Raw genomic sequence first — 25,415 nt, forward strand, 5'->3', positions numbered from 1 at the left:
GTTCCATTAACATCTACTGTATCACACTCACAGCTCAAACATATGAAGTTCATAATTACCTAAGGTATCTGCAGATCTGATCTCATACCTGAGGACAGAATTTACTACAATGGTATGGGAGTAGATATCATCTCACTGCTGTGACATATCACATCCTGTGGCCCCATAGGTGTTTCAGACATGGTTCCTATATCAGCACACTGCCAAGGCACCAGCTCTTGTGTGCTACTGATGCTGTTGGGGTAGTATAGTTATTTTTCCTTGAGATATGGCCAGTCTTTCCAATCTCACATTCTTTTGATAAAGATTCCATATATCCAGTAGTGGAGGGGAAAGTGCCAGCTTTCTTCTGACTGCAGTGGGGGTGTGGGAAAATGTGTCACAATTGCCTGCTGTATATCTTCCCAGTTTCATCAGGCTCAGCAAAGTTATTTTATTTATAGCTGATGAAGGTGCAACACTAAGAAATTAAAGGTCTTCTAGATGAAAATTATTTTTGGAAAAAGCTCAGTAACAGCAATGAACTAACCTTGGACAGTCCTCATGTATTCTACTGAAAACAGAGATTCGTTACCTTGCAACATAGTTTTGGAGAATGCCATCTATCAGGGGAATAGAAACAAAGAGAGGGAATATGTGTGCTGGGAGTGAAGGGAGCCCTGAGGGATGGAAAGTTTCACAACACTTGCTTAATATGAATCTTACTTAAGAAGAAACAAAGATTGGCAACCTCTATTATGAACTTATCTGCATATGCAAGTTCGAGGAAAACAAAATAGATGAATACCCTTGTCCATCAGTTTAGGAGTTAGCCTAGCTGTATTCAAACACTGCATTTGAGAGAAAAATGAGACACTCAGTTTCTCAGCACCTGCTAATTACTAGGTTTTTTTCTTCATTATTATCTTCCTGTACATTTCAGCAAACTTGTAGTAAAACTATAGTAAAACTAATGTGGCCCTTAAGTGCTAAACCTGTATGTCCCTTACTGAAATATTCCTCAGCATAACACTATGTGTGTTTGTGCTCATTCCAAAAATCTGAAGAAAATCCTTCAGTCATCTACAGTCAAGTGTGAAAAGACATAAATCTTTAATTAGATATGGTGTGGATGTGATGCTCCCCCTCAGAGAAGACAAGAGATGTTTGTTATAAATTTCATGTTCACTTGCTTTGTTGCATTTGAAGAAAATACACTTGGAAAAAAAGAGGATGAGGAAAGATGTAGAGTGTTTGATGGAAGCAGTTAGTTTTTTCCTCAGCATTAAAAGCAACATGCACTGGAGGGAGTGGAAACCTGCATCATTTCAGTGGAACAGAGGCATTTACATTTCACAAAGCAAACCTCAGGGACAGAGAAGTGAGTTTTACATATTTAGCATGTAGCACTCTCTGGACGGGCTGTCACGGAGAGCAAATGAGCAAAGAGCCATGAGACAGCACCACTTTGGACTCACCGCTTACCCTCATCTTGAAGTTTTTGTGTTTTGAAGAAGCTGATGGGTTTTTTTTCCTTACAGAAAGGCTACAGCCTTCTTCCCCCTTTAATCTATCCTAGCTGGATCTGTTGATTTGGGCATTCTCACGTATTTTCCCCAAAGCTATAACATTGCCTGGCTTCAGGGAGAAGCCCAACAGATTTCAAGGCTTCTCTGTAACCTTGTGTTTGCTGTCATCCAACCTCATAGGAGGGAGAGTCCAGTGCTAGGATGGGACCTGGCAGCACCAGGGATTGAGGAAAAGCAGTAATTGGGCATGAAGCACTAACTTCACAATAACTCCTCTTCCACGTGAAGGTTGTTTAATTTTTCAGCTTAATAATAAAATAATACTGCTCCTTTGTCCACTCTTGATTTTTAAGCTCTAGAAACTGCTTCCATGTTGAAGTGAGGAATTACTAAGGACAGCTGAGTGTGCTCCCTAGGTCACAGTGGCACAGTGGCCATAGGCCCTTAAAAGGGAAAAACATTATATTGCAATTAGCAACTTCCTGAATTTTCTGGTGAATCTTGATGAAGGTGTCAGTTATCTTTACTTAGAAATATATGTCTCCTGCTCTTGAAAAATGTTGAAAATGAAGTCACATGACCAATCCAGTGCAAAACTGCAGAAGTCTTCCTATCCAGAAATATCCTTATCTACAGTGTGTAGATCCAAAGAGAGAATGTGATGTACTCCAGACTCCTGAAATGCTGTTGGAGGCTTGATTGTTTCCTTCCAATATTTAGATTTAACTTCTGTATATTTGAAAGAGCTTAGTTTCTCTTTGCAATTTGGGCAAGGTGTTTCAGAAAATTCAGCCTCTTTCAGAGACTTTTCTACAACCAAGGAATAGGTTTCAACCTTTTAAGCTATTCTGAAACTAGGTGAAACACATTTTTTGAGAAATTCAGTTCTAGAGCAAATCTCCCCTTAGAAGAAGCCTCTGCCTTGTCTGTAAACTGAACCATATGCAAGTATTTGAAAACGAGACACAGAAATACATTGGTCTGGGAATCATGGCAATTGAAAATTATTAATTAAATTAAAATTAAATTAAATTAAATTTATCACTTAGCAGGAAGAATACAGAGACAGACTTGCTGGGGTCTGCTTGCCTTCTAATATACATCTATACCACTTCTCTGTTTTGTGAGGTAGTAGATTAGAATTGAGTCTCTTGGTTTATGTGTACATTAAAATGTTGCTAAGAAACACATTCTTTCTCCTCTGAGCATACTCAGTTTTTATGGCAATTCAGCTATTGCACAAAAAGTGATAGGATTTCTGCAGCCTAGTGTGAAACCAGTTATGTCTCATGTGTTTATATTCATTATGATTTAGTTAAAACTGCCAGGATAAGTAATATAGTTGCACCTGCTCTGAAGGAGCATCGATCTAATTCCTGCTCTCTATATCCTAGGGACCTGGGATGAACCTGTGTGATTCTACCCAGATGCAATTATATTGTTTTCTAAATTGGCACAATGTTGGGTAAAAAGCATATTTCAAATACTTGCTGTATCTGCTGTGGCTATGAGCCCCCAGTTTTGGGCGGGGCTGGATGTTGCTGCTTATTGCCTCTGAACCAAATGTGATCTTGGGATGCTCTTTCTTAGGCTGACTGGGAAGAGAGATAGTGACATTCTTTAATCAGCTTTTTCTAACAGGTTATGCACAATAAACTGCTTGGGAGTGTGCTGATAGGCTCCTTTAAAGTGGACCTGGGGACGGTGTACATTCAGCCAGGTGAGTGGTGCATTTTCGGCCCTTTTTATCTGCTAAGAGAGATCTGAGGCAGGGAAGGGGAGGAGACAGAAATGTGCTGCTTTTCCACTCCAACACCACTTTATGTTGGCATTGTGGTTTACTCCAACTTAAAGCTTTTGGGAGAGTTGTTTTCCTATTTGGATAGCAGTGTACCAGCCAAACTGTTGGAGAGAAGTTCAACACTGAAAACACCTTGGCAATCTCCCCATTGGTGGATAGCATTTTGCAAGGATGGCATTTCTTTAAGTTGTCAGAGTGGGCAGCTGAAATTTCACAAAACCCAACTTCACTCATTTGTTACTGAGGTTCCAAAGCTCTTTCACCTGTGTTGGGGTAGAAGGAGAAGAGGGAAGGAGACCAGGATGGAGAGTGGAAGGAATGGAGAGGAGAGCACAAGACTGGAGGAGAAGCAGACCATAACAGGAGACAGAAGATGACAACGAGGTGACCATGGGTCCACTTGACTTGTCATCTTCAGAGCTGTTCAGTCCTTTCTGACATTGGAACCTAAGAAAAGATCACTTACCTCTCTTTTGGTGTTTTTACAACCATCCACAAAACATGTACCTTTTTCTCTTCCATAATTACTCAAGGACATGGTCTCTTCTTCGTCTTTGGGAAAGAACATATTTAGGCCACTTGCTGTATATGTGACATAGTTATAGCAAGAGTGTAGAGTCATTTCGGCCACCCTCTCTTCAGGGTTCCTCTAACAGTCAGAGAGGAATGGCCTATCTGAAATGAGCAGCCTACGTCCATGCTCAGGCTGTGTAAGTCTTGAATTCTGTCCCGTATCTCCTGCTCACACTTTAACAGGAGGGTGGTGTCTCAGAGTTGATATTGAGCTCATATCCCTGGTACTCTGTGGTCTCTCCTTCCCACTCATTTACCCACCCAAGGTGATGTCCAGTGACTTAACATGAGCTCTTAGGACCTTTTTTGATGGGATTGTTGAAACAGGGTTACAGCAAGGGCTGTTGTGGGTGAATTGTCTTGTACATTTTCCCCCTTGAAAGATGGAGCTGAATGTGCTTCTGGCTCATTTTTCTTGCTCTGATAGCTGTCCACTCTCCTTCCCTCTCTCAGCTGTCTGCCAACGTTACAGTGGCCACAGCACCCAGCAAGGGTTTTGCTGCTAGAGTTCTGAGATCTTCAGACAGTTCTCATCAAAGAGGTGTCCTTTCCTCAGGGAAACTAAGGACTCAGCCTTAGTTCAGCTGCTGAAATCTCACTCAGGCTTCCACTGATCTTTAGTCATTGATCTCAGTAAACAGATGAAAATGAGCTCATTTCTGACAAGATCTGGATCAATCCTTTGCTTGCCTTTTTTGATATTTTAGACCCTCTAGAAGTGTCTGGTAAACACTTCTAAAAGTGTTTACTGTTTAAGTGTTTACACTTCTAAAAAAAAACGTTTCAGCACAATCCTCCTGACAGCACAAACGTTGTTTGATGTACCTTTTCTGTGAGTGAAGAGGTAAACACTTGCATGTTTTTATATCCTCCATTTGGGTGTTTAAGCTTGTCATTCTTACAGGTCATCAGTTTTGTGACAAGTGGGCACTTCTCACAGACCCTGCTGACATTAGGACAGGAGCCAAAGGGTACCTGAAGTGTGACCTCAGTGTGACGGGGAAAGGTGATGCAGTACAAGCTACACAGAAAACAGCTGATACTGAGGAACAGATTGAAAAGTACTGCAAAAATTTGCTTGGTTTGGTTTTTTTTTTACTACTTTCTTCCTTACTAGGTACCTCAATAAGTCTCTGCCCTCATTCCAATCCTTTCCTTCTTAACTTGGGGTTAATAGCAGGATAACATTGTACACTTGGCTGTTCTCACATGCTCAAAGAGAGTTTTTACAATCCTCTCATCTAAATTGAAGACCACATTAGGTTCGCTTCTCTGCAGCTGATAGAATTGACCAAGTCCTTTTGGCTAAGTTCCAAGTTACCCCTGACAGAAAGTCCATTGATCTAAAATCAATGAATGACTTCTTAAAGCAGTGAAGCAAGAAGAAAAATATGGGGATGTGAGTGTATGGATATTTCCATATCCTTGGATAAACTCCAGCACGTTATTGTTCTCCTTGTAAAATACAGAAGTTCAAAGTGGTAAATATGCTATCAGCATACATTATATTTTACTGAAGCAATATTTCTGGTCAGTAATGACATCCTGGACCAAGTCTGTGTAAAGTCACCAAGCTGATGGAGCATGTGGTCTATGGGGAAAGGTGGTGGGTGTTTCATTTTTTGAGCCTAAAGGAGAGCACTCAAAGGGGCATCATACATGAGGAAGGCAGATACAGGCTCTTTTCAGATGAGTGGCTCTTTTCAGTACAAGGATGAGAGGCTTTGGAGGCAGGTAAGAGCAATGAAATTTCAGAACAGCTAGATTTTTACCATGCACACAGTCAAATGAAACAGGGGCCCAAAGAGAGTGAGAAATCTCTGTCCTTGAAGATATTAAGAATTTACTGAGCAAGGTCTGGAGAACCTTATCTCACTGGATCTGATTATATATCACATAGAAAAGTTTGCTGAGTAATGCCCTATAATTTTCTTGCGGTAAAATTTTTTTTTGTTGTTGTTCAGATGAAAAAGCAAATTCATACACCTTTTTGTGTCTTCTCAGGTGCATGCTAACCCAAGATCACAGTGCTGTTGGGAAAAATATTACTTAATTGTCCAAGTTTTCAATTTTAAGAAAACAGCTTCTTTTTTTCTTTCAGAAATCTCTTGATCCCCAAAGGCTTTCCATCTGAAAGACCATGGGCGAGATTTTATGTGAGAATTTACAAAGCAGAAGGACTTCCAAAGATGAACTCTAGCATCATGGCCAATGTCACCAAAGCATTCATAGGCGACAGTAAGGACCTTGTGGATCCCTATGTGGTGGTCATGTTTGCAGGTCAAATGGTAATTGGGATCCTCTTGATCACAAAAGTAGGCCTTCTTTCCTGTTAGCTGTGCTACAGGCAGGTGATTATGCTGATGTCTGTAAAACATGTATCTTGGTCATCAGAAAATGTTCAGTTCTTAAATTATGCAGAAATAAAGTAATGGAGGCACTTAATGCCAGCAGATCTAATATCAGGCTCACAGCAGTAGGTTAGAGGCAGGCAGCAGGAGGGGAAAGAGAATTCTGTAGCACTAAAACACCGAGTTACTAAAACACTGAGTTACAAGGCAGTGATTTACGCAGCATGGTATTAGGTAAGTGCTATGTTCTGGTCTCCCTTGAGTGAAATAAGTGAGCAGGGCTGAAATCAGTGAATATGGTTCAATCAGGGTTTTAGGGCTATGTATGGATTTCTGAACTACCCTGCTGAAATTCAGGAACCTCTCAGCTTTCCTGTGTAGACGAAGCATTTTAGCAGACTGGTAGTGTTGCCTGGCTTCATTGCTCCTCGAGCAACTTCAGCATCAAACATGGAGTGACAGATTACTGCTTAGAGAGGCTTCTGACTCTGGTGAAAGAGGAATGCAGAGGAGGTCCAGGGCCTGGTTCCCCTGGCATACACCATGAAACCCTGTGTCAGGGAGCCTGTCCTGATTATAGCTGTAAATAAACAAAGGATGAAAAGGGAAACTATTTTAAGCCAGCAATGCTTTCTGTATGCAAGGAAGCCTTAGGGACAGCTCCAGTTAGTTATTTTCAGACATTTCAGACATGAGAATGTGGCTCTTGGTGCTGATTGGATCTTTGGCCATGAATCCAAATTGCAAAGTACTACTGTTGGTTAAAACAGGGAAATGCATGCGGCACCCTCAGGTTCAATAGAGGGCTGAAGAAGACAAGAGTGGGTCAGTGACATGAGTTTGGACACTGGTGTGCAAATTAGGGTTTTATAGAGAGGGTTGGTGGGTTTTCTGACTCAGTTCTTTCCACTTAATGTGAAAGTCTAAGTTCTGCCACAACCAGTTACTGTACAGACTGTGATACAGTCCTGCCATCTCCTTAGGTTTGGAGGAATAGCTCCAGGACCTACCTCTCTTGCACACAGGCATATGTCCAGAATATGAACCACAATAATAATATTTTATGCTCGATAAATTGCCTCATTTAAGGTAATCCCATTGCTACAAACAGACTGGCATCTCTAATGAATTTAGTCTTTTATGAGAAAAACTGTGCTGCATTACCACTACCCAGATATTTTGAAAGACATTTGAAGATGTGCAGTTTGTAGCAGAAATGCCAAAGTCTGACTTTACAGATATGTTTTGTGAATAAGGGTCCTGAAATACTATATTTTATTCCAGGCTCTGCTGCTTGCACATGAGAATTATTTAGCCATAATGTGGTCTTTTATTAGATATGGAGTGCAAAATGAAGAAGCTAATAAATAGAAAAGCCAAAGTACTTTCAAGATATTTGTGCTTTAAAAATGGCCAGAGAGATGCTGCTAAGTGCATTTTCTGCTATGCTCCTTGCCATTCTCCAGAGTTCAACCCCTCTGGAATTAAATTTGCTGGACTTTCATTTCAGGGCCGGACAACAGTGCAAAAGAACTGTGCAGATCCAGTGTGGCACGAACAGATTATCTTCAAAGAAATGTTCCCTCCACTCTGTCGAAGAGTCAAAATCCAGGTCTGGGATGAAGGCAGCATGAATGATGTGGCCTTAGCCACCCACTTCATTGATTTGAAGAAAATATCAAATGAACAAGATGGTGACAAAGGTAAAGGGGAAAATGTCTGTTCCAGGATATACCCTTAAGGTAAAATCTACTTGCATAGGATCTTGGCAAAGACTAATTCTAATTTAGGGATGTCCAAAGTTTAAGTGTTGGCTCTGAGACATGTTCTGTTGCTTAATTTCACATTATATTATATTGTGCTCAGCGCATGGAGGGTCTGACATTGTTGTTCTTATTAAAGGGCTGCTGCATAATTTGTTACCATCTGTGTGACTGTGGCAATAGTCTAATCCATTGGGGATGACAGATGTAAGTTTATAGGTCATGTGAGTTTCTATTAAGCAATGAAGCCACTAACTGAAAATCACTAAAAATCAAAGGCAGAGCAGGCTTGTGTTTTGGATCTACCCACTGGAAGCACCATGGACTAGTGTGCTATGCTGTTTGAGGAGAGGCTCACTATCTGGAGTCTTTTCACTGATGTTTGAGTCTACTTGTATAGCCTTGTTTATGCTGTGTGACCTATATGTGGAAGATGGTCAGTTATCACAGCTCGGTGAAGGCACAGTAACTCCTTAAACCTGCCAATTCAAATGTATATCTCAGTTCTTAACCAGAAAATAAAAGAAAAATGTGTATAAATTGAGTGACACAGAGTTGAAACAGTTTGACCTAAAGGAGAAAACCTCCATCCTCTGCCATCATGGCCCAGTCTTTAGTCTGCAACAGCAAGCTCTTTTTCCAAGAGATGCAATAGACCTCCTGCCCAGAAGGTGTGGCACCATCATCTTCCGAGAAAGAGCTGCAGCCCAGCAGAGTTGGTTGGGTATTGGCAGAGGTTCCTTGGTGTCTAAGGATTGCCCTGCAAAGCAGTGCCCTGTGTGAAGTGATTCCCCACTGCCCAGAAATGGGTTCAGGTTTGGCTTTTGGGGCACTAGAGGCAAAATTTCTTGGAGCACACAATGAGGAGAGCACACTAATACCCAACAGAAAAGCCACAAAATATACTTTATCTCCAGGGTTTTTGCCTACCTTTGGGCCTGCCTGGATCAATCTCTATGGCTCACCCAGGAACCACAGCCTCATTGATGACCACCAGGAGCTTAATGAAGGTTTTGGAGAAGGGGTCTCCTTCAGGGGACGTCTCTTCCTTGAGATTGCTGTGGAGATACTTTCAGGAGGAGCCCGTGAGTCGAAGTTTTCAAGCATTATCAAGGATATCAAATCGTCATCTAAAGATAAAGACGTCAAAGCACTCAAAGGAAAAGACAAAAGTGACAAAGCAGGAGATGACAGAAAGTCAGCTTCTCCCTCAGACAAGATGAACTCAACTGAAGTGGAAGTTGAGCCATTTGATGTACCTTTAGAGGTCAGTATGATAGTAAGAGATTTGTCATATGTCTCTAAACCTCTGAGAATGGCACTGGTGTCTGTATTTGGGGTCAGGACACATAATACTGCTGTTTGTGCTCCCTACAGTTTCTCCATGCTTTCACAGAAATGGGACCTCCCCACAATAATACACAAATGGAGCTTTAATGTGCACCTGTAACTCAACTCTCAAGTAGGATTTGGTGTTCATAAAATTTAATCCCCTGTTATATAATCCCTTTTGCACTAGCTGCATCCACGTGTTCCTACTAGAAACTTATCTGATATAATATCTACTAATGGACAGAGAACCAGTGTGGACAGCTGGGAATTATAAAGCCTGTCTTCCTGCATTCATTCAAGAAAATCTGTAGTTGTCAACTGAAGTCAATAGAGAACCACTGGCATAAAATCTGTGCAAATGCAGAGAGATACGTACATTCTAACCTGATTTAGTCTCTTCCTTTAATACTGCATTGCCAGTGTGGTGCTAGTGTTAGGCTGATAATCTCTTTAGAAGAAGAGCTGAAAATTATGTGCTCAGTTTCAACCAGTGGTAACTGATGTTGTTTGCCTAATTCCATCTGTTGTATAGGATTACATCATGGGGAAATGTGCACTCTGGTGCTTTGAGAAGGCTGGGCAGTTGTGGCAGGGAGTGTGTGGGCTTTGGAGCTGAGCCAATGTTTGAGCTTTAATTCTCAGCTCCACCATGCGACTCTCTGGGAGCAGCATCAATTGCTGCACATGCAAGCTCATTTTTTTAACCCAATAAATAGGAAAAAAATATTCTCATAACAAATTTTCATCCCACTTCACTATATCTACTATAACTACCTGATGGGAGATTGTGTGTGTGTGTGGGGTGGGGGGGGGTGGGGGGAAGGGTTGGCCTCATCTCCCAGTCAGCTAGCAATAGGACAAGGGGAAATGGACATGAGTTGTGCCAGAGTAGGTTCACGTTGGATATTAGGAAAAATGTCTTCACTGAGAGAGTGGTTAAGCTTTGGAACAGGTTCTCAAGGAAGTGGTGGTGTCAGCATTGCAGGAAATGTTCAAAAAATGAGTAGATGTGGTGTTTCATTATATAGTTTGGTGGGCATGTTCAGTCAAACTGGGACTTGACAATCTTGGAGGTCTTTTCCAGCCTTGATGATTCTGTGATTCTTTGCCATTGATCAAAACTTTGTCTTTTGTACTGGGAGCTCCAGCTCACGTCTTAAGATATTTGTGTCCTTTATTGGTTCTGATTCTTGGTCTTACCACTCCATCTCTACAAGTAAATAGGAAATTGTTCTTTGGTCTGGAGGCCTAGCCTTGAGAAGTGCACTTCCTTGGCCAGTGCCCTGGCATTTCTGCCCTGAGGGCTGGCTGGAGTGGGTCAAGGAGTGTGTCAGCAGAGAGCTGGAATGGGTAATTACAAGCCAGTTGTATGAACTTGTACTCTGCTGTTACTTTATTTATTGATATAGTTGCAAATTACCTCTGTCTCTCAGTTCTTCTCTGAAGACTAATAGAGGTGACATTTAAAGACATTTATTTCCATATAAATTTTCCTTTATATGCAAGAAATCCATTATTATGAGTAGCTCAGACACTATGGTGTTGGGCCTGGCAAATACCCCAGGCAGAGAAACAAACCCTGCTGTAACACCCACCAACAAAAATTAATAGTAATAATAAGGATTTCTTTCCAGGTGCTGTTTCAAATAGAGAATACATAAAAGGCAATAGCATGAAACAGGGATGCTTGATATTATTTTAGTTTTGACATTCAGCAATACTTTGTGCTACAGTAGACAGTAATTGTATTGCAACTCTCTGAAAGGAAAAGCAGGAACTGGAGACATTACCAATAATGCGAAAAATGTCTCATAGAGCCTCTGAGACAACAGAGGCAAATTATCCATGCCTACAGCACAACTTTATTGACCTATTCTTACAGCAAGAAGATATTAAAATTTGTTTTCTTTATAAGGGGAGATAGATGCATGTGCCACAGCCTCTGAGCCGTGGCTTTATTAGGGTTTCATACTGGACAAGTATGAAAACCTAAAGTTACTCTGGAGCTGCAATCTGTTTGAGCTGTTGACTTTGACATATGATGCTGCTAATCCTTTCACTGAAGACCTATGATATTTTGCTGTGTTTAGCAGAGGTTTTTCAAAATGAAGAGATCATAGGCTATATCAAAAACTGTTCCTGCTTTGTAGAAGTCAGGGAAACAAATATTCATGTAGAGCTGATGTTTTATTCATTGCCTCACTCATACTGCAGAAGAATTAAGGCTGGTCTTGCCTAATGGGCCTCAGTTTGCAGGTGTTGTGAAATAAGAAGGGTTTGGATGGAAGGACTGCAACAGTTGGGTTGTAAATTTGGGGAGAACTCAAACCACAAAACATATCTCCTTTGAGCTTAGTCTTGGCTTGGGGTTAATAGCTTTTGTTGTTAATGATCCAAGAGCATCCAAAGTGTTAGCTGGCCCTTCTTAACTGAGAGTCCATGCCAGGCACAAGCAGATGCTGGGTCTCCAATAGGATTAAACAGAGGCTAGCAGAGGCTTAAAATTCAACAAAAAACAGCTGCACTTTTCCTTTTTGCTGTAAAAAATAGTAGAAGGTAAAATAAATGTCGATTTTCCTCCTTCTTCTCTAATAGATCTATGAAGAGAAATTTGAAGAATTCCTTCTCTTTGGGACATTTTTTGAAGCCACAATGATTGATAGAAAATTTGGGGACAAGCCAATAACCTTTGAGGTTTCTGTTGGTGAGTGTGTTAAGGTCTTATCCAAAGGAGAGAGACTGCCTCAGGAGCAAGGGGATGATAGTTGTTACTGGCTGATGTGTCTCAGGGCTCAGGAATCAGCTTCAGAGTAGAGCCTACATTTGAGTTAACCCTGATTATCATTTCTCTGGATAACAGTCAAGCTGAACATACAGATGTCTATCTGTCTTACTCCCCAAATGCCCTGTATTAATGCAAATCCCCTCCCCTAACAGCAACTTAGCCAGTGTTTACCCTTTTAACCACTTGGGAGATCAAGCTCAGATAATTTACTTCAGGCAGAGTTCATTCTGTGATGTCCATTTCAGCAGTTCCTGGCTGTGAGGGAGCCCTTTGTGGGGGATAATCCCCATCCATTGTCTTGGCCAACCCCAGTGAGTTACCTGTGGGTCTGTGAGTGTGGCAGGGGGATGAGGTACAGCCAAGCCTCAAGTTGCAGGCACCACCTTGTTCTAGCATCCTCCTGGTAAGTCCTTTCCTCTTTCATGGGAAAGCAGGACCATACTCCATGAACTCCTCATCATGGAGCTAAATTATCCCTCAAAGCAGATTAAAGAGAAAATGAAGACATTTTCATTAATACTTTCAAAGCAGAGGAACTTTCTCTTGAGAGAGAAGCTTGAATTGGCCTAATTTCCCTTGCAGGGATTTGATTATCTCCGTACCAGATCCACCAAGGGTCCAGGTGCACAGTGGCACTTCCAGTCTTTGTGCTCATGTCCATGACTGTGCTCAACCATAAGGTTATGTGTGCAGGCAGAGATGCTGTGAAAAATAGGGGAATCAATGAGTGATACTGATTCCTGCTGAAACTTAGCAGGAAGCTGAGCTGAGAATGACAAGAAACTAATTTAAATAGTTGGGCAAGGAATTATAGTGATTCTTGTCAGAATTAATAATAAAGATTAATCTGGCCCTGAATTCTAGACCTGAACATCTCTTAGCCACCTGTGTAGCTGAAATTTGGACCCAAACTTGGCCAGTTATCATTATTTACATGAAAGGCTGAAGCAAAAATCCAGATCAGGATGTCATATGGGATGATTCAGCACATTCTTCTCCGGCAGGGAATGTTTTCTGCCTGTCTCTTTTAAAATCTGTAATTATCAGTTTGATGGATGTACCTCTTTCCCAGGGCTGATAATTGCCCTTTAAGGCAAAATCTTTTTAGGGAAGAATATTGTATCATTAGCAGAGTCGTCTGGCATTAGGCCTGCAGCTGAGGCTTCAAAGCATTGTTATTACTAACTCTGCAACCCTAATGTAGAAAATTTACTTGTCTGAAAAAGAGTCTATCCCTTCTGAGATCACACTTTGAAATGATCATCCATATATTATGAAGAAGACATACATTTTCTGTGTGAATCAATCCCATATCAGGGCTCCTGAGTATAGAAGTATCAAGAGCAGTATTGTTTTGGTTTCTGAATTTCTTTACCAAAAGTTGAAGGTCCTGTCAGCAATCAGAGGATCACATCACTAAGTGATGTAATATGCTGGGTATATGTCACATGGGACAGGCAAGGAAGCATTGTTCTAGAACCTGATATTCCAGGGACAAACATAACCTGTTACATTTATAAACTGTGGTGTGGTTAAAACAGCTGAATGAACAGGAGGGGACAAAGATTTTCCGCTGGTATGACTGGCCATTTTCTTTTTTAAAAATCTCATTCATGTTTGCCACCTCCAATTTAGACATCTCCTGTAACCCTGGGTCTCTAGGTAATTTTGGAAGTACTACTGATGGAGTGTCAGCAGGAGCTGGAGGGAAAAAGAAGACACATGATGGAGAAGCAGAAGAAAATTTTCTGCATGAGGGGGAAGATGACATTTCTCATGACCTTGGATTACCCCTGGCATCTACCACACCCCCTGAGAAGCCACTTATCACAGGTGGGAACAGGTGAGGATCTGTGTTTCAAAACCTCATCATGTAGGATTCTGGTTCTTACTTTATTATCTTGTGGGACACATTGATGAACCCAGGCAGCATTAAAGAGTTTGTGTGAAATGGAGGCTTTTAGGTCCTCAATTACATCTTTCACAACAGTAAATTTTGTTGTCTTCACTGAAATGAACAGGCTCAGAGCTATTTTATATGCATCTAATCTTGGCCTCCTAGGCCCTTGAATCCTTTCTGAAAGTGTTGTGTCTCACACCAGCTGTCAGTTGGAAAGCTACAGCAAAATACAACTTCTTTAGTGCCACCCCTGGTTTAGGGTCCCACACTGTGGTCACAAGTAACACCCAGCCAGTGTCCAGCTCCAGAAGCACAATGTCACATGAGAAATATTGAAATCTGGTCAAGGCAGAGTCACCTTCCCAGAACACTTTCTAGAGCTAATAATTACAGATACACATTTAAATAGCGAGTAGTAACAGAGGTAGGAGGAAATAGGCTTTGAGAAAAGAAATTGAGTAATGGATGAAAACCTGCAGAAAAGTTCTTCTAAATAACCTTGTTTATAAACAGAATTGCAAAGGTTTAATTCATTTGAAAGATGCTAATAAAAATAATTTTTTGTTGTTGTTTTGGTAGGTAGAACAATCCCTGGTATTGGTGACTGCTAAGACTAGATGGCACTCCTTCCTTTAGCAGGCCAAGCAGTATGAAGATATAAAGACCAGGAGCAAAATATTGACCTGGATCTGTTTGGTTTCTGGATGTCTCTAAATTTAAAAAGCACTTTCATTCTTTTCTGCAATCAATGGCGCACTTAGATGAAATAAGAGCTAGTGAAGGAAAACAAGAATGAAAATATTGTGGTAAAAAATTCTGGTTTTGCAGCAAGTAAAAAAAGAGAGGAGAAAAGCACTTTCTATCAGTGCTTGATAGAAAGACAGTTGCCTTTCCTTGTTAACAGAACTGCAAATTTGGGTACATGCAGAAGGTTATTATCTTCCCTGAGAGAAGCTGAGATGTTTTAGTTTTCCCTTAACAGGAATTTAGATTTAAAGAACCATTGTAAAAGAATAAATTACTCTTCAAATCAGCTATTTGCTTCTTGACTTGCTCCAATATTAATAAAGTTTTTTTCTCATTAAAGATCCCTTTTCCTCAAATTTATGTAGAATGCTGAATTTTTTATTCCCTCCTGTGCTGTTTAAAACAGCTTGGTCAGCCACAGATACCAATTAATGAGTTTTTCACTGTCTTCTCATAATGATGTCTTGGTGGTCTCACCACTGGATATTTTTAGTATTAATAAATACTTAATGGGATATCTAGTACCTTAGATCAACTGCATTTTAGATTCATAAATGAACAATGAAAAACAAAAAGAAGAGTGTATTTTGGAGATTAAAACCACTAACTAATTAAAGGAACAGGCAGAACAATAAGACTTCTAAAGCAGACACCATGAAACTCCCAGGAGTTTTCCACATTTATGTCAAAACTTAAACTAAGGATAAGCTAAAACTGAAAAAGCAATTCCTCAAAATTGTAATAGTAGGAATAATAGACATGAATTTTCAGTTTTCCATTTGAATTTTTTAATGGCTATATACTCTTAGTAAATCAAATGAAAAGGTTCATAAGGTCTATGAATTTCAGGTTAATAAGTTCAGGCCCTGGGAGGTGGTTGAATTGATTTTCTCCTTCTGAAAGCACCAGAATTAATGACACCCAAGGCCTGTGTAGCTCTGCTGTGCACCAAATTCAATGGGTAATCCTCACCTTGTAGGTTATTGAAGAGAAAGTAAATGGAAAATTCTCTCTCTTTTGATATCACATATGGCAGGAAAATGAAGTTATAGAGAAGATATTAATCTTTTTAAATGGAAAAAATTCACACATAAACCTCCTTGGGATGTGGAAGTTTGGAGTCATTGATATGACACTCAAGAACAAAAAGTGATTTGGTTTCCATGGTCTTGGCTTGGTGATCTAACACATGTGGTCAGTTCTCTCTGAAATCACTCAGATTATCTGAGCCCATTAGAGCCATGACCAGAGGACCATGAAGTGGTTTGCAAATGTTCATACACATTAAAAGGTCTCCACTGTCCCACCATTGGTATGGAGGATGAGGAGACCTCTATTGCTAAATCCAGCGTGGCTGAGCAATGAAGTTTCATAAGGCTCTAGTATTTGTATAAAGGAGGACAATATGCTTATCAGGTACATGGACTTGGCATGGTACCCACTGCAGATCTAATCAGAACATCAGCTTTGTGGCAGGTCTGCAGAGACTCTGGTTATGCTGGCCTCCTGCTCATTTTTTTCAGTGCAAGTCACCCTTGCAGCTGAACACACAAGGAAAGCAGAGTTACAAGAGTCAATATGACAACTTGGACTTAAATCAAAAGTGTGAGAAGAGAGACCAGTGGATGCATTTTATCACTGAGTTATTATGAGTTTGCTATTACTTTTACTAAGCAGGCCTTGCAGGTCAAGATTTGACATGGAATGCTCTGAAACAGAGCATCTTGTGAAAGGAATGTGGTGTTGAGACTCTGCCATGGCTCTCCCACTCTGCAGTGTGTGGAACCTTTGCTTTTGAAAATGTGATCAGATATTAATCTTTGCTCCTTTTTCGCTTGTAGTTTCCCACTATTAATAGTATTTCAGAGCTTCCCTGAATGTGTTTTTGTTTGGCTTTTCTCCCACCCTGGAAAGCACTGAAATTAGATCCATTGGCTTAAAATTGTTTCTGTTCAAGGATCTCACTGGTAGCATAATTGGTGTTTGTGTTTGCCCTTCCCAGGATTTACTTGTTAGCATGTGAGAGCACATCCTGTTGTGCCTACAGTTTCTATGCTGTGAGAGCACCAAACAACTTTTCTTTGCTCTGCCACCCCTTGACCTGCTCTGTCATCTTCATGATCTGCTCCCTACCTTGTTTCCACAGGAACTACCAGTACCTGCCATATGATGAGAGGAAGCCCTGTATCTGTGTGAAAAGCTGCTGGGGCAGCCAGACCTTTCGGCTGTACTCTTCCAACACTCTTGAGAAAATGGCAGATCACCTGGTAAGTGGCAACCATCCTCCCAGGCTCATTTATTCAGCAAAGTGTGGCAGTGAGAGGCCACACTTCCCAAATCAGACCCTCAAAATTTCTCCCATTTGCATTTCTTGTTCCCTTTGTGAGAAAGCAGTTGATACATTTTTATTTCCTCCAGATTGCTTTGAACTATTAGAGCTGCTCAAGTATTCCTGAACACAACAATTATTTTTGGCTATAGGTCTGCTTTCTCTCCTCAGCAATGTTTTATTCTTTGTAAAAGCATTCAAATAATTAAACTATGAGAAACAGAGTAATTTTGTCTCCTATGGCTCTTCCTCTAATGTCTTCTTGCTTTATATTTATACTGGGCACTCCTTAAAGGACAATATTTTCTCTTCGTTTTCCTAAAACATTGACAGACGCAGAAAGGCACATCATCTCATGGGCAGTCACTCTCATGTCCTCGTCACAGTGTTTTCCCACAATGATGTTTTTTTTTCTACCTTTGTTTAAAGCTGACTATCAACAGTCTCAAGAAAGTAGGTTTGGTTGTTTTTTAGGGTTTTTTAAAGTGAGTCCTAATGCTGAATATTTTAATGTGGGGCACTCAGATTAAGAGTCTGATTCATCCCTCATTTATCCATATAAATCTCGTGACCAACATCACTGAAGTCACACTTATGCAAGGCTGTAGCAGGAGTAGACAATGACTTATAACTAAACATTTTGAACTCAGGTATCTGAATATTAAATACCTGAATATATGTATGTGGAGAGATAATGTTTGTCAGTGCACCCCAACACCCACAGGCCTTGCTGAAAATCCAGATATTTATTTTAGCTTTTAAGAACAGACTACATTCCTCATGGATAACAGTAGGTTTTGTGATGGACCTTACATATGGATTCAAGTGATCACTGAATTTTAAGATATTAATTCCAGAACCTTGCTAAAGTTAAGCAGCAAGTTTAGAAACAGAACCAAGAAGAACTTTTTTTTCCTTCTACCTAGTGGAAAAAATTTCCAAATTATTGATCTTCCTCAAAGAACTAAGAACACAAAATTGCTCCAAGCAGTAATAGCTTGGACAAGTAATTGGAAAGACTGAGAAAAGGTTAAAATATATCATGCTGCTAGAGTCTTTTCTCTGTGCACTTCAAGTATAGTGATATATCAAAGGTTCTTTCTGTCAGGCCACAAAATCGCCTCCCTCATTCTTGCTAGTCATAAATAGCACTGTAACACCGACAGAATGACAAAGTGTTCTCCTGTGCATAATGGCTTTCTTATGTGTTTTTCATAGGAAGAATCATTAGAGCAAGTAAAGGACTTGATCAAGGTTTCAGAGACTGCAGCTGAGGAGAAAATGAAGAAAACCCTAAATGATTTTATCAATCAAAGCAGGTAATAATCTCTACTAGATGCATACAGAAAATTAAATTTAATGTTGGCTACAAATTTAAGGCTAGATAAGGAAATCGATGATAATTTTTAAAAAGTACAGTAGACTTACTGAGCTATGTATTTTTTTTTTTTGCTGTAAAAGCAAAGACCTTCCCAAATTGCAGTTTCTATTTAGACAGAGAAAATATTTATTGTTATTTTCCATATTCAGTATTGACAATAGATAGATTGCCAATCATTGCCATATTATGTTGGCTTTCAGAACTCTAAGAATATGTTCTATGGGTGGTAAGTAGGATTTAATAAAGTGTGTGATAGATACACTGTAAAAAAAAACCAACCATGATTAATATAAAAACAAAGGATGCCACATACTGGTATAGATCCAGTGGGCTCTGTATCAAATGACATGATTTGGCTCAAACTAGATATAAGCCCTTATTTCTAGATATTATTAATCCATTTCTGAGAAGTGTGGTGCAGAGGTTTTGGACTCTGTTCCTTTAATCTTATAGGTACATAATATTTTAGAGATTTTCAGCACCTTTGTCTTCTGGTTCATGTACTGCAGCGGACACAGAACATTCCAATGTATTTTAGCACATTAGTATCCTCACACTAAAAAAAATATAACAGATTTAAACCCCCTGTTATTCCTGTATCCTAGGGCATTCATGGTCATTGCCGAAAAGAAACCCAAAGGGTTGAAGTGCACTGCTTTGGACAAAAAGAGGCTCATGCTGTTCAAGCAAGAGCTGGTATGTGCTGTTCTTTTCCCATAAGCATTGATGCAATGATGATGACTGAAAGCACACTGCTTTGGTTTCTTTCTTATTTTATTTCCTATTTTTTTTCATATGGGAATGCTTTGAAATTCATATGAATACAGTATCCATGAGCATTTATTTTAATAAATCCCACTGTGCTTAATAAAGAGTTGTCAGATACACTAAAATGAATCAGAAGATGTTGATTTTAAATACCAATAAATCATTTTAATAATGAGATTATTTTTCTTGTCCATGTATCTTAACATGGAATGATGCAGAGTTCAGTGGAAAAGCACCAAATTTACACTGCTGTCAGGCATCTCACTACCGTGGTGGTGCTCAGCTTCAAGTCTAGCAAAGTCTGGCCTTTGTAAGGACCTTAGGAGGAGGACCTTACTGGACCTAGTAGTCTCCTCCAGGGAACAAGTGAGAAGAAACCAAACTGGGTGGAGGTCATCTGAATATTTATTACCTTTTTTTACTGTTTGTAGCACAAAAGATTGTGTCTTCTGTCTGGATCAGGGCTTGGTAATTCTAGGTGGCTATCTCATGTTTTTTGGGACTTCCATACATGCAGTATACAGACAAACAATGACAAAATGGGCAAAATTCAATTTTTATGTTGTCCAGCTCCAAAGAGTTGATCAGTTTCTGTTGGGACAAAAACCATTGAAAATAGTGTCTCCCATCTTCTCTTTTCAAATTGAATCAAAGACTGTTTCTCTTTCAATTCAAACTACTTAATAACAGATGGAGAGTATATATTGTATTTCCTCACTGCAGGAAGCAATGTCCAGTGATGCCAAGGGAATCATTCAGCAGCAGAAAAAGAAGATGCCAGTGGATGAAATGATTCGTGAGACTCAGAGCTTTATAGATAAAATTCGATTCTTGGCTGATGAGGTAATCCACACAGAATTCAGAAAAATTTAAAATCTAGGACTTGGCTTTGATTTTCATAATCCCATGTGAATAGTAACTTCTGGCTTGGTTATCCAAAGAGTTTTCCTTCAGATATCTGGTCCTTATTCTCTTTTGCATTAAATGGAGCTGTTATCAAACCAGGGTAGGAAGTGTGGAGCTGTGTGATATGGAGAGGATGCACTACAGATATATTTTTTAAATAAGGTCATCCCATACCTGGTGGCTTGGAGAAGCCAGCTTTCTGATATTAACTCATGTCTGCACCTGTATGGACACCTGTATAAATCTGGACTTATATGAGCTCGGGGTGCCTATATCATTTAGCCTGAGAATAACAGAAAAACTGATGTATTTGGTTGGGCCAAAATCCAGCCACTGGAAAGCTGTGCCTCTGGGAGCTGCCTGTGCTAGCAAACCAAAGAGGGCCATGGCTACTCTGGCTCAGAGAGCAAGTGGCACAGTGGCATGGCACAAATTCTCTTCCTTCCTAAAACAGAGTGACCCTGCTTACAGCTCCTTCAGGGGGCAGCCCCTTGGCTGGTCTTTTCTTCAAAACACACTGAAGCTTTGTTTGGGGAGCATTATCTGAGACAGGGCAAGGCAGTCTCACTGAGCATTGTCACAAGCAGGAAAGATGATCATATGCCAGTGTTTGAGCCCGGTGCTGGTCCTTTTTGGTTTGCTGGTATAGATGAAATTGGTGATATTTCCATGGTAGTTACTTATGTGGTCTGTGATTAAGTTAATTCCTGGGACAGAGCCGTTCCCAGATTCTTAATTTTAGTTTCTCCTGAAATTACTTATGAAGTAATCCTTAATCACTCTACAAAGCTCTTACCTTCAGCTGTAATAGAAATTCAGGTATGGACTGCAAAGCATGAACTGAAAGCTTCGTCTAGTTCAGAGGCATATCTGCCACTCCATAGGAGCCATGAGGGCATCAGCTCTTAGCAAGAGTATTTCAACAAAAATATGATGGTGGTGGCTCATAGAAAGAATTCAGTTTTAGTTCAATATGCCTCATTTAACAGCCACAGAATACAGTGCCTGATGTGTTCATCTGGATGATCAGCAACAACAAAAGAGTTGCATATTCAAGAGTCCCAGCGAAAAGCATACTCTACTCCCCAGCAAAAGAGCAGAGAGGCAAGGACTGTGGGAAGATTAAAACTCATTTCCTGAAAGTAAGTCTGTGGCATACTGCAAACACAGGTAATGCCTGGGGAGCATTTGGTATTCAGATTTCTTACAGGGACAATATTTTACAGATTAACCTTGTAATGTAAAAATATGTAAAGATTTGTATCTACCATTTATTAATATTCGCTTCTTACATTTATGCTTGTCATTCTTTAATCACTCTATCATTGCTAGGCTTTTGATGTATGAGTAATTAATTCCCTACTTGTTATAGCAAGTATAAAACATTGTTTATCAATGTCTGTATACATAAACAATAGAAAAGGTACAGCCTCTTTGCTGACAAAACATCAGAATGCAGCACACAAAAGCCTGTGAGGAGACTGGTGAGAGATCAGCACTCAGCAATCCAGTGAGGAAACCTAAGTATTCAGGGGTAATACAGGAATTATTTATACTTTCTATTTAAAACATGCTTAAGTTTGCGCAATATATGTCCAAAGTACTGTTAGGGGATTATTCATGATAAAGGAAAGCCCTAGTGGATATACACCTACAAAAGCAGTGTGACCTACAGTGGAATATTATGCAGTGTAATTGTTACTGTGATCATCAGAAAAAACTCAAATGCTCCAGACCAGAGTAACTTCATATAATGAGTTTTTTGTGGGTTTTCACCTTGGACTTCTGGGAATACTCCCATAAAGCAGAGCTAAAGAGCAGATAAATAGGTACTTGCTAAGCAAATTACTATTTTCCTGCATGAAATAAAATATTCTGCAGTTAACTATCCAGCCCCTTCAGTATCAAGAATTACCTTAGGAACAAACAATACTAAACTCTGAACTTAGCAGATCTAGATGAAGTGAGAAGGAAGAAAAAGGAAATAATAGGTCAAGACTAGTAATATTTTATAGTGGAAATGTTTTCTGACCTATCCAATGGAGTAATACTTTTAGTAATACATGGGACTAATTACTGGATACCTGCATGAAATGGAAAGTGGGCTGAAGTCTGGGCAAAATAGGGCATAAAATAGCACTTATATGTGTGCAGCTGTAAGATAGTCTGCACAAACCTGTGCATGTTAGGCAGTATGCAGTTTACATAGACTGTTAGTTGAGCAAACTACTAATTCCTTCCCTAAGAATCACAGAAGTTTCTTGTGCTAAATGAGTTTCAGAGCCACTCACTGTGAAGAAATGCCATTTATCAGTATATCAGCTCAGAGAACGCTTCTTTATTTTATTCTGGCTTGGTAAGACTCTGCATCCAGCCACCTCTCTTGAGCTTGTTGGTAACACTGGATTTTTTCTTCAGCTCCCAGGCAAGCGCCCTCTGGGCTGGACTGTGCAGGCAAAGGTGGACATCTACCTATGGCTTGGACCTAGCAGCTATGCCCACAGTGCCATGGAGAATTTGCCTGTAGGATATGAGATTGAATTGCCATCTAACACCAGCTCAGGGCACAGTGTGCTGCCCTCACCTGCTTGCCTGCTGTATAAAAGTAAGGCACTCTTTCTTCTCTCTATTAATAATTGGCCCCAAAAGCTCTAGTTCAGTGTGGCACAACCCCTGTATAAAGTAACTGTTCTAAGATGATGATGGCTTTGCTTCTTCTCATCAGAAAAGGCTGGCTTCATTGCCAAGTCATCAGTTCTGCCACTGACACTTTATAGATATCAGGGAAAGAAGGAACTTGTTCACTTGCAATTTCTGTTCCCTGTCCCATGGACCCCTCTCCTTGTAGAGGAAGCATCCCTCAGTTCTCCTGATGATGCATAGAACACCTAGTAGATAAAAAAGTGACGGGAGATAAAAACTGGCACTTAATAGCCCTGCAGTAGAGACCTACTTAATTGATTTTAAGTGAATTCATATTTCTTGCATAACTTCTGAGTGTCTCAGGTGCTTCTTAAGTGAGACAGCACTAGGAACAGCTTCCCTTGTCAGATCCTGGCTGGAGAGCAGCTGATGGCTCTTCCCCTCCTGCCCGTGTGCTGCCCTGTTTCCATGGAGCTGATGTTGCTGTTTTCTCTGCCATGATGCAGCCCCGCACCTCTTCCAGCTGCGAGCCCACATGTACCAGGCCAGGGGGCTCATTGCCGCTGACAGCACTGGGCTTTCTGATCCTTTTGCAAAAGTCACTTTCACATCACGCTGCCAGACCACAAAGGTAAATTCCAAAGCCTCTTTTGATGACTGAAAACTCTTTTTCTTGTCTTTTCTTTTTTTTATTTTTTTTTTGTTTTGTTTTTGTTTGTTTTTAAACACTTAAGGTATGAAAAGGGAAAATGTTGCTTTTGCAAGGAGGGACCTAGCAGGAAAAGTTAGATGCCTGCTCTTAAAGAGCAGATCCTGAAAGTCCATTGCAAACAGGCAAAAGTTTACGTGTTACTCACTACTCCAATAAGAGGTGCAGCAATACTAGCTTATTTTAGCTCAGATATCACATTCTCTGGGACTACTGGGGCTTCGTAGTACGTGTGTCGGAATCTGTGGGTGTTGGTGATTCCGAGATTGTAGAAAGTCTCTGTCTTTCTGCCCCGTTGCCAAAGAAGAAGCCATAGTTCGTCTGTGCTGTTTTCAAGGTTGTTTATTTTTGCTTATCTATAACAAGTTCTGCTGCCCTGCCGCAGGTCTGTCCTGCAGGGCAGCGTGTGGGGCTCTGCCCCTCAGTGGGATGGTACAAACATTATATACCAGAAATTACGTGTACTATATTTACAATAATGTGCCAATATCTATCATCTACGTTGAACAGTGTGTCCCCAGCCTAAACCAATAGAAAAATGCCAACATCACCAAGAACATGGAGGTAAGGAAGAAGAAGGAGGAAGAACAGGATCAGGTCCACTTTCCTCCATCTTAGAACTCCTGACCCCCCTGTACAAAGTAAAACCCCCCTGTACAGGTGTTAAAACCCCCCTGTACAATACTAAAAAATTTTACCCTCTAATTTGTGACTACTTTTACTATACCATCTAACCCTCTGTGACTGCTTGTTCCACCTTCAAAGTTGGTAATTCATTCCATGGTTCAAACTCAAGATCACAGCTGTTTTCATCTGCTTGCCAGGGTCTAAAATGCTTCTGACCAAGGCCTGGAACCTCTAAAAATGTCTGAGGGACATTTTGAGTTCCGACATCCGTGTACCTTTCTTCACATTTTTATTTCTGTGTTTTGGACTGTTGTCATTGCTAGGTATCAATGTGGGTGTAAGGAGGAACCCTCGTGGTTCTCTTTTCCTCCAGCCTGCGCATTCAGCCATTGAGCAGAGTGAAGACCTTTCTATGGCTTCTGTAGCCTTGTGAGCCAGCACAGCCCTTTGTGATGGAATCTGGCAAAGCAAATTGGTGCTTTTAGAGCATTAAAATGGAAATGAGCAGGAAACAGGGAGGTAGGAGACTTAAAGGCTGCTAAAATATGCCCAGTAGGGAATGGTCTCCCATCTCCCTCAGGAAACTCCAGAGATCAAATAAGCTCCAATGGGGCCTCTAGAGAGAAGTGGAAACTTTTAAAGAGTTTCAGCAAGAAGGGTTGAAGTACAGCCTGGGCAAGTGAGCAGGAGGATGGTCCCTCATAGAACATGGAGACTTACTTTCAAAGGTCCCTTTACAATTACCCTGGAGTTTAAATTGGGCAGGAGTTCTGATAATCATGCCACAAACAGAACTTGCTGAGCCAAATGTAATCTTGCTTCACACCAAACACAGTCTTGCGTCAGAAAAAATATCTAACCCTCTTATCCAGCCCCTCCCCCACTAAAACTTCACAGAAGACTGTTTCAATTTAATTAATTCTAATATTCCTCTGATATTTTATTCTGTTGCAAAGCAAGTTCTGTTGCATGTGCCAAAGGGAACAAAAATAAAAGCCTTTCTCTAAATTGTAAATGCCTGCTTGTGCTACTTCTGCCTCAGGGTTATTAATTGTTTTTTTCCGGTAATGTGATTTTAACTTCTAATAGAAGAGGGTGAATGAATCCAATTAAATTAGTGTCTAGATGCACCAGATTCTGGAAAGTAGAATTTGGCCCAGGAAAAATAGGTGTTTACAGGCACGGAAGTGTTACGTTTATTCACTACCTGAATAAAATATGGCAGCTGATAACTTGCATGTTTTCATAAGTGTCAGTTAAGAGGCGATAAATGGTAAAGAACCTTATTCCCA

General features: G+C 40.4%; 1 protein-coding gene across 4 annotated transcripts in view; it reads left to right on the forward strand.

Moving 5' to 3' along the window:
- FER1L6 (fer-1 like family member 6) overlaps window positions 1-25,415 on the forward strand; it is an 82,893-nt gene that overhangs the window by 24,322 nt on the left and 33,156 nt on the right. For all 4 annotated transcript variants that reach the window (XM_072924987.1, XM_072924989.1, XM_072924988.1 and 1 more), the window contains exons 7-20: window positions 3,150-3,228; window positions 4,787-4,943; window positions 5,984-6,170; window positions 7,744-7,936; window positions 8,914-9,263; window positions 11,924-12,032; window positions 13,776-13,956; window positions 16,907-17,027; window positions 18,308-18,408; window positions 19,076-19,166; window positions 19,962-20,081; window positions 21,134-21,286; window positions 22,563-22,749; window positions 23,294-23,418. In XM_072924987.1, coding sequence (XP_072781088.1) covers window positions 3,150-3,228; window positions 4,787-4,943; window positions 5,984-6,170; window positions 7,744-7,936; window positions 8,914-9,263; window positions 11,924-12,032; window positions 13,776-13,956; window positions 16,907-17,027; window positions 18,308-18,408; window positions 19,076-19,166; window positions 19,962-20,081; window positions 21,134-21,286; window positions 22,563-22,749; window positions 23,294-23,418 — 2,154 coding nt within the window. The remainder of the gene's footprint in view (window positions 1-3,149; window positions 3,229-4,786; window positions 4,944-5,983; window positions 6,171-7,743; window positions 7,937-8,913; window positions 9,264-11,923; window positions 12,033-13,775; window positions 13,957-16,906; window positions 17,028-18,307; window positions 18,409-19,075; window positions 19,167-19,961; window positions 20,082-21,133; window positions 21,287-22,562; window positions 22,750-23,293; window positions 23,419-25,415) is intronic.

This window comes from Taeniopygia guttata, chromosome 2, assembly GCF_048771995.1.
Source record: "Taeniopygia guttata chromosome 2, bTaeGut7.mat, whole genome shotgun sequence".
Taxonomy (NCBI): domain Eukaryota; kingdom Metazoa; phylum Chordata; class Aves; order Passeriformes; family Estrildidae; genus Taeniopygia; species Taeniopygia guttata.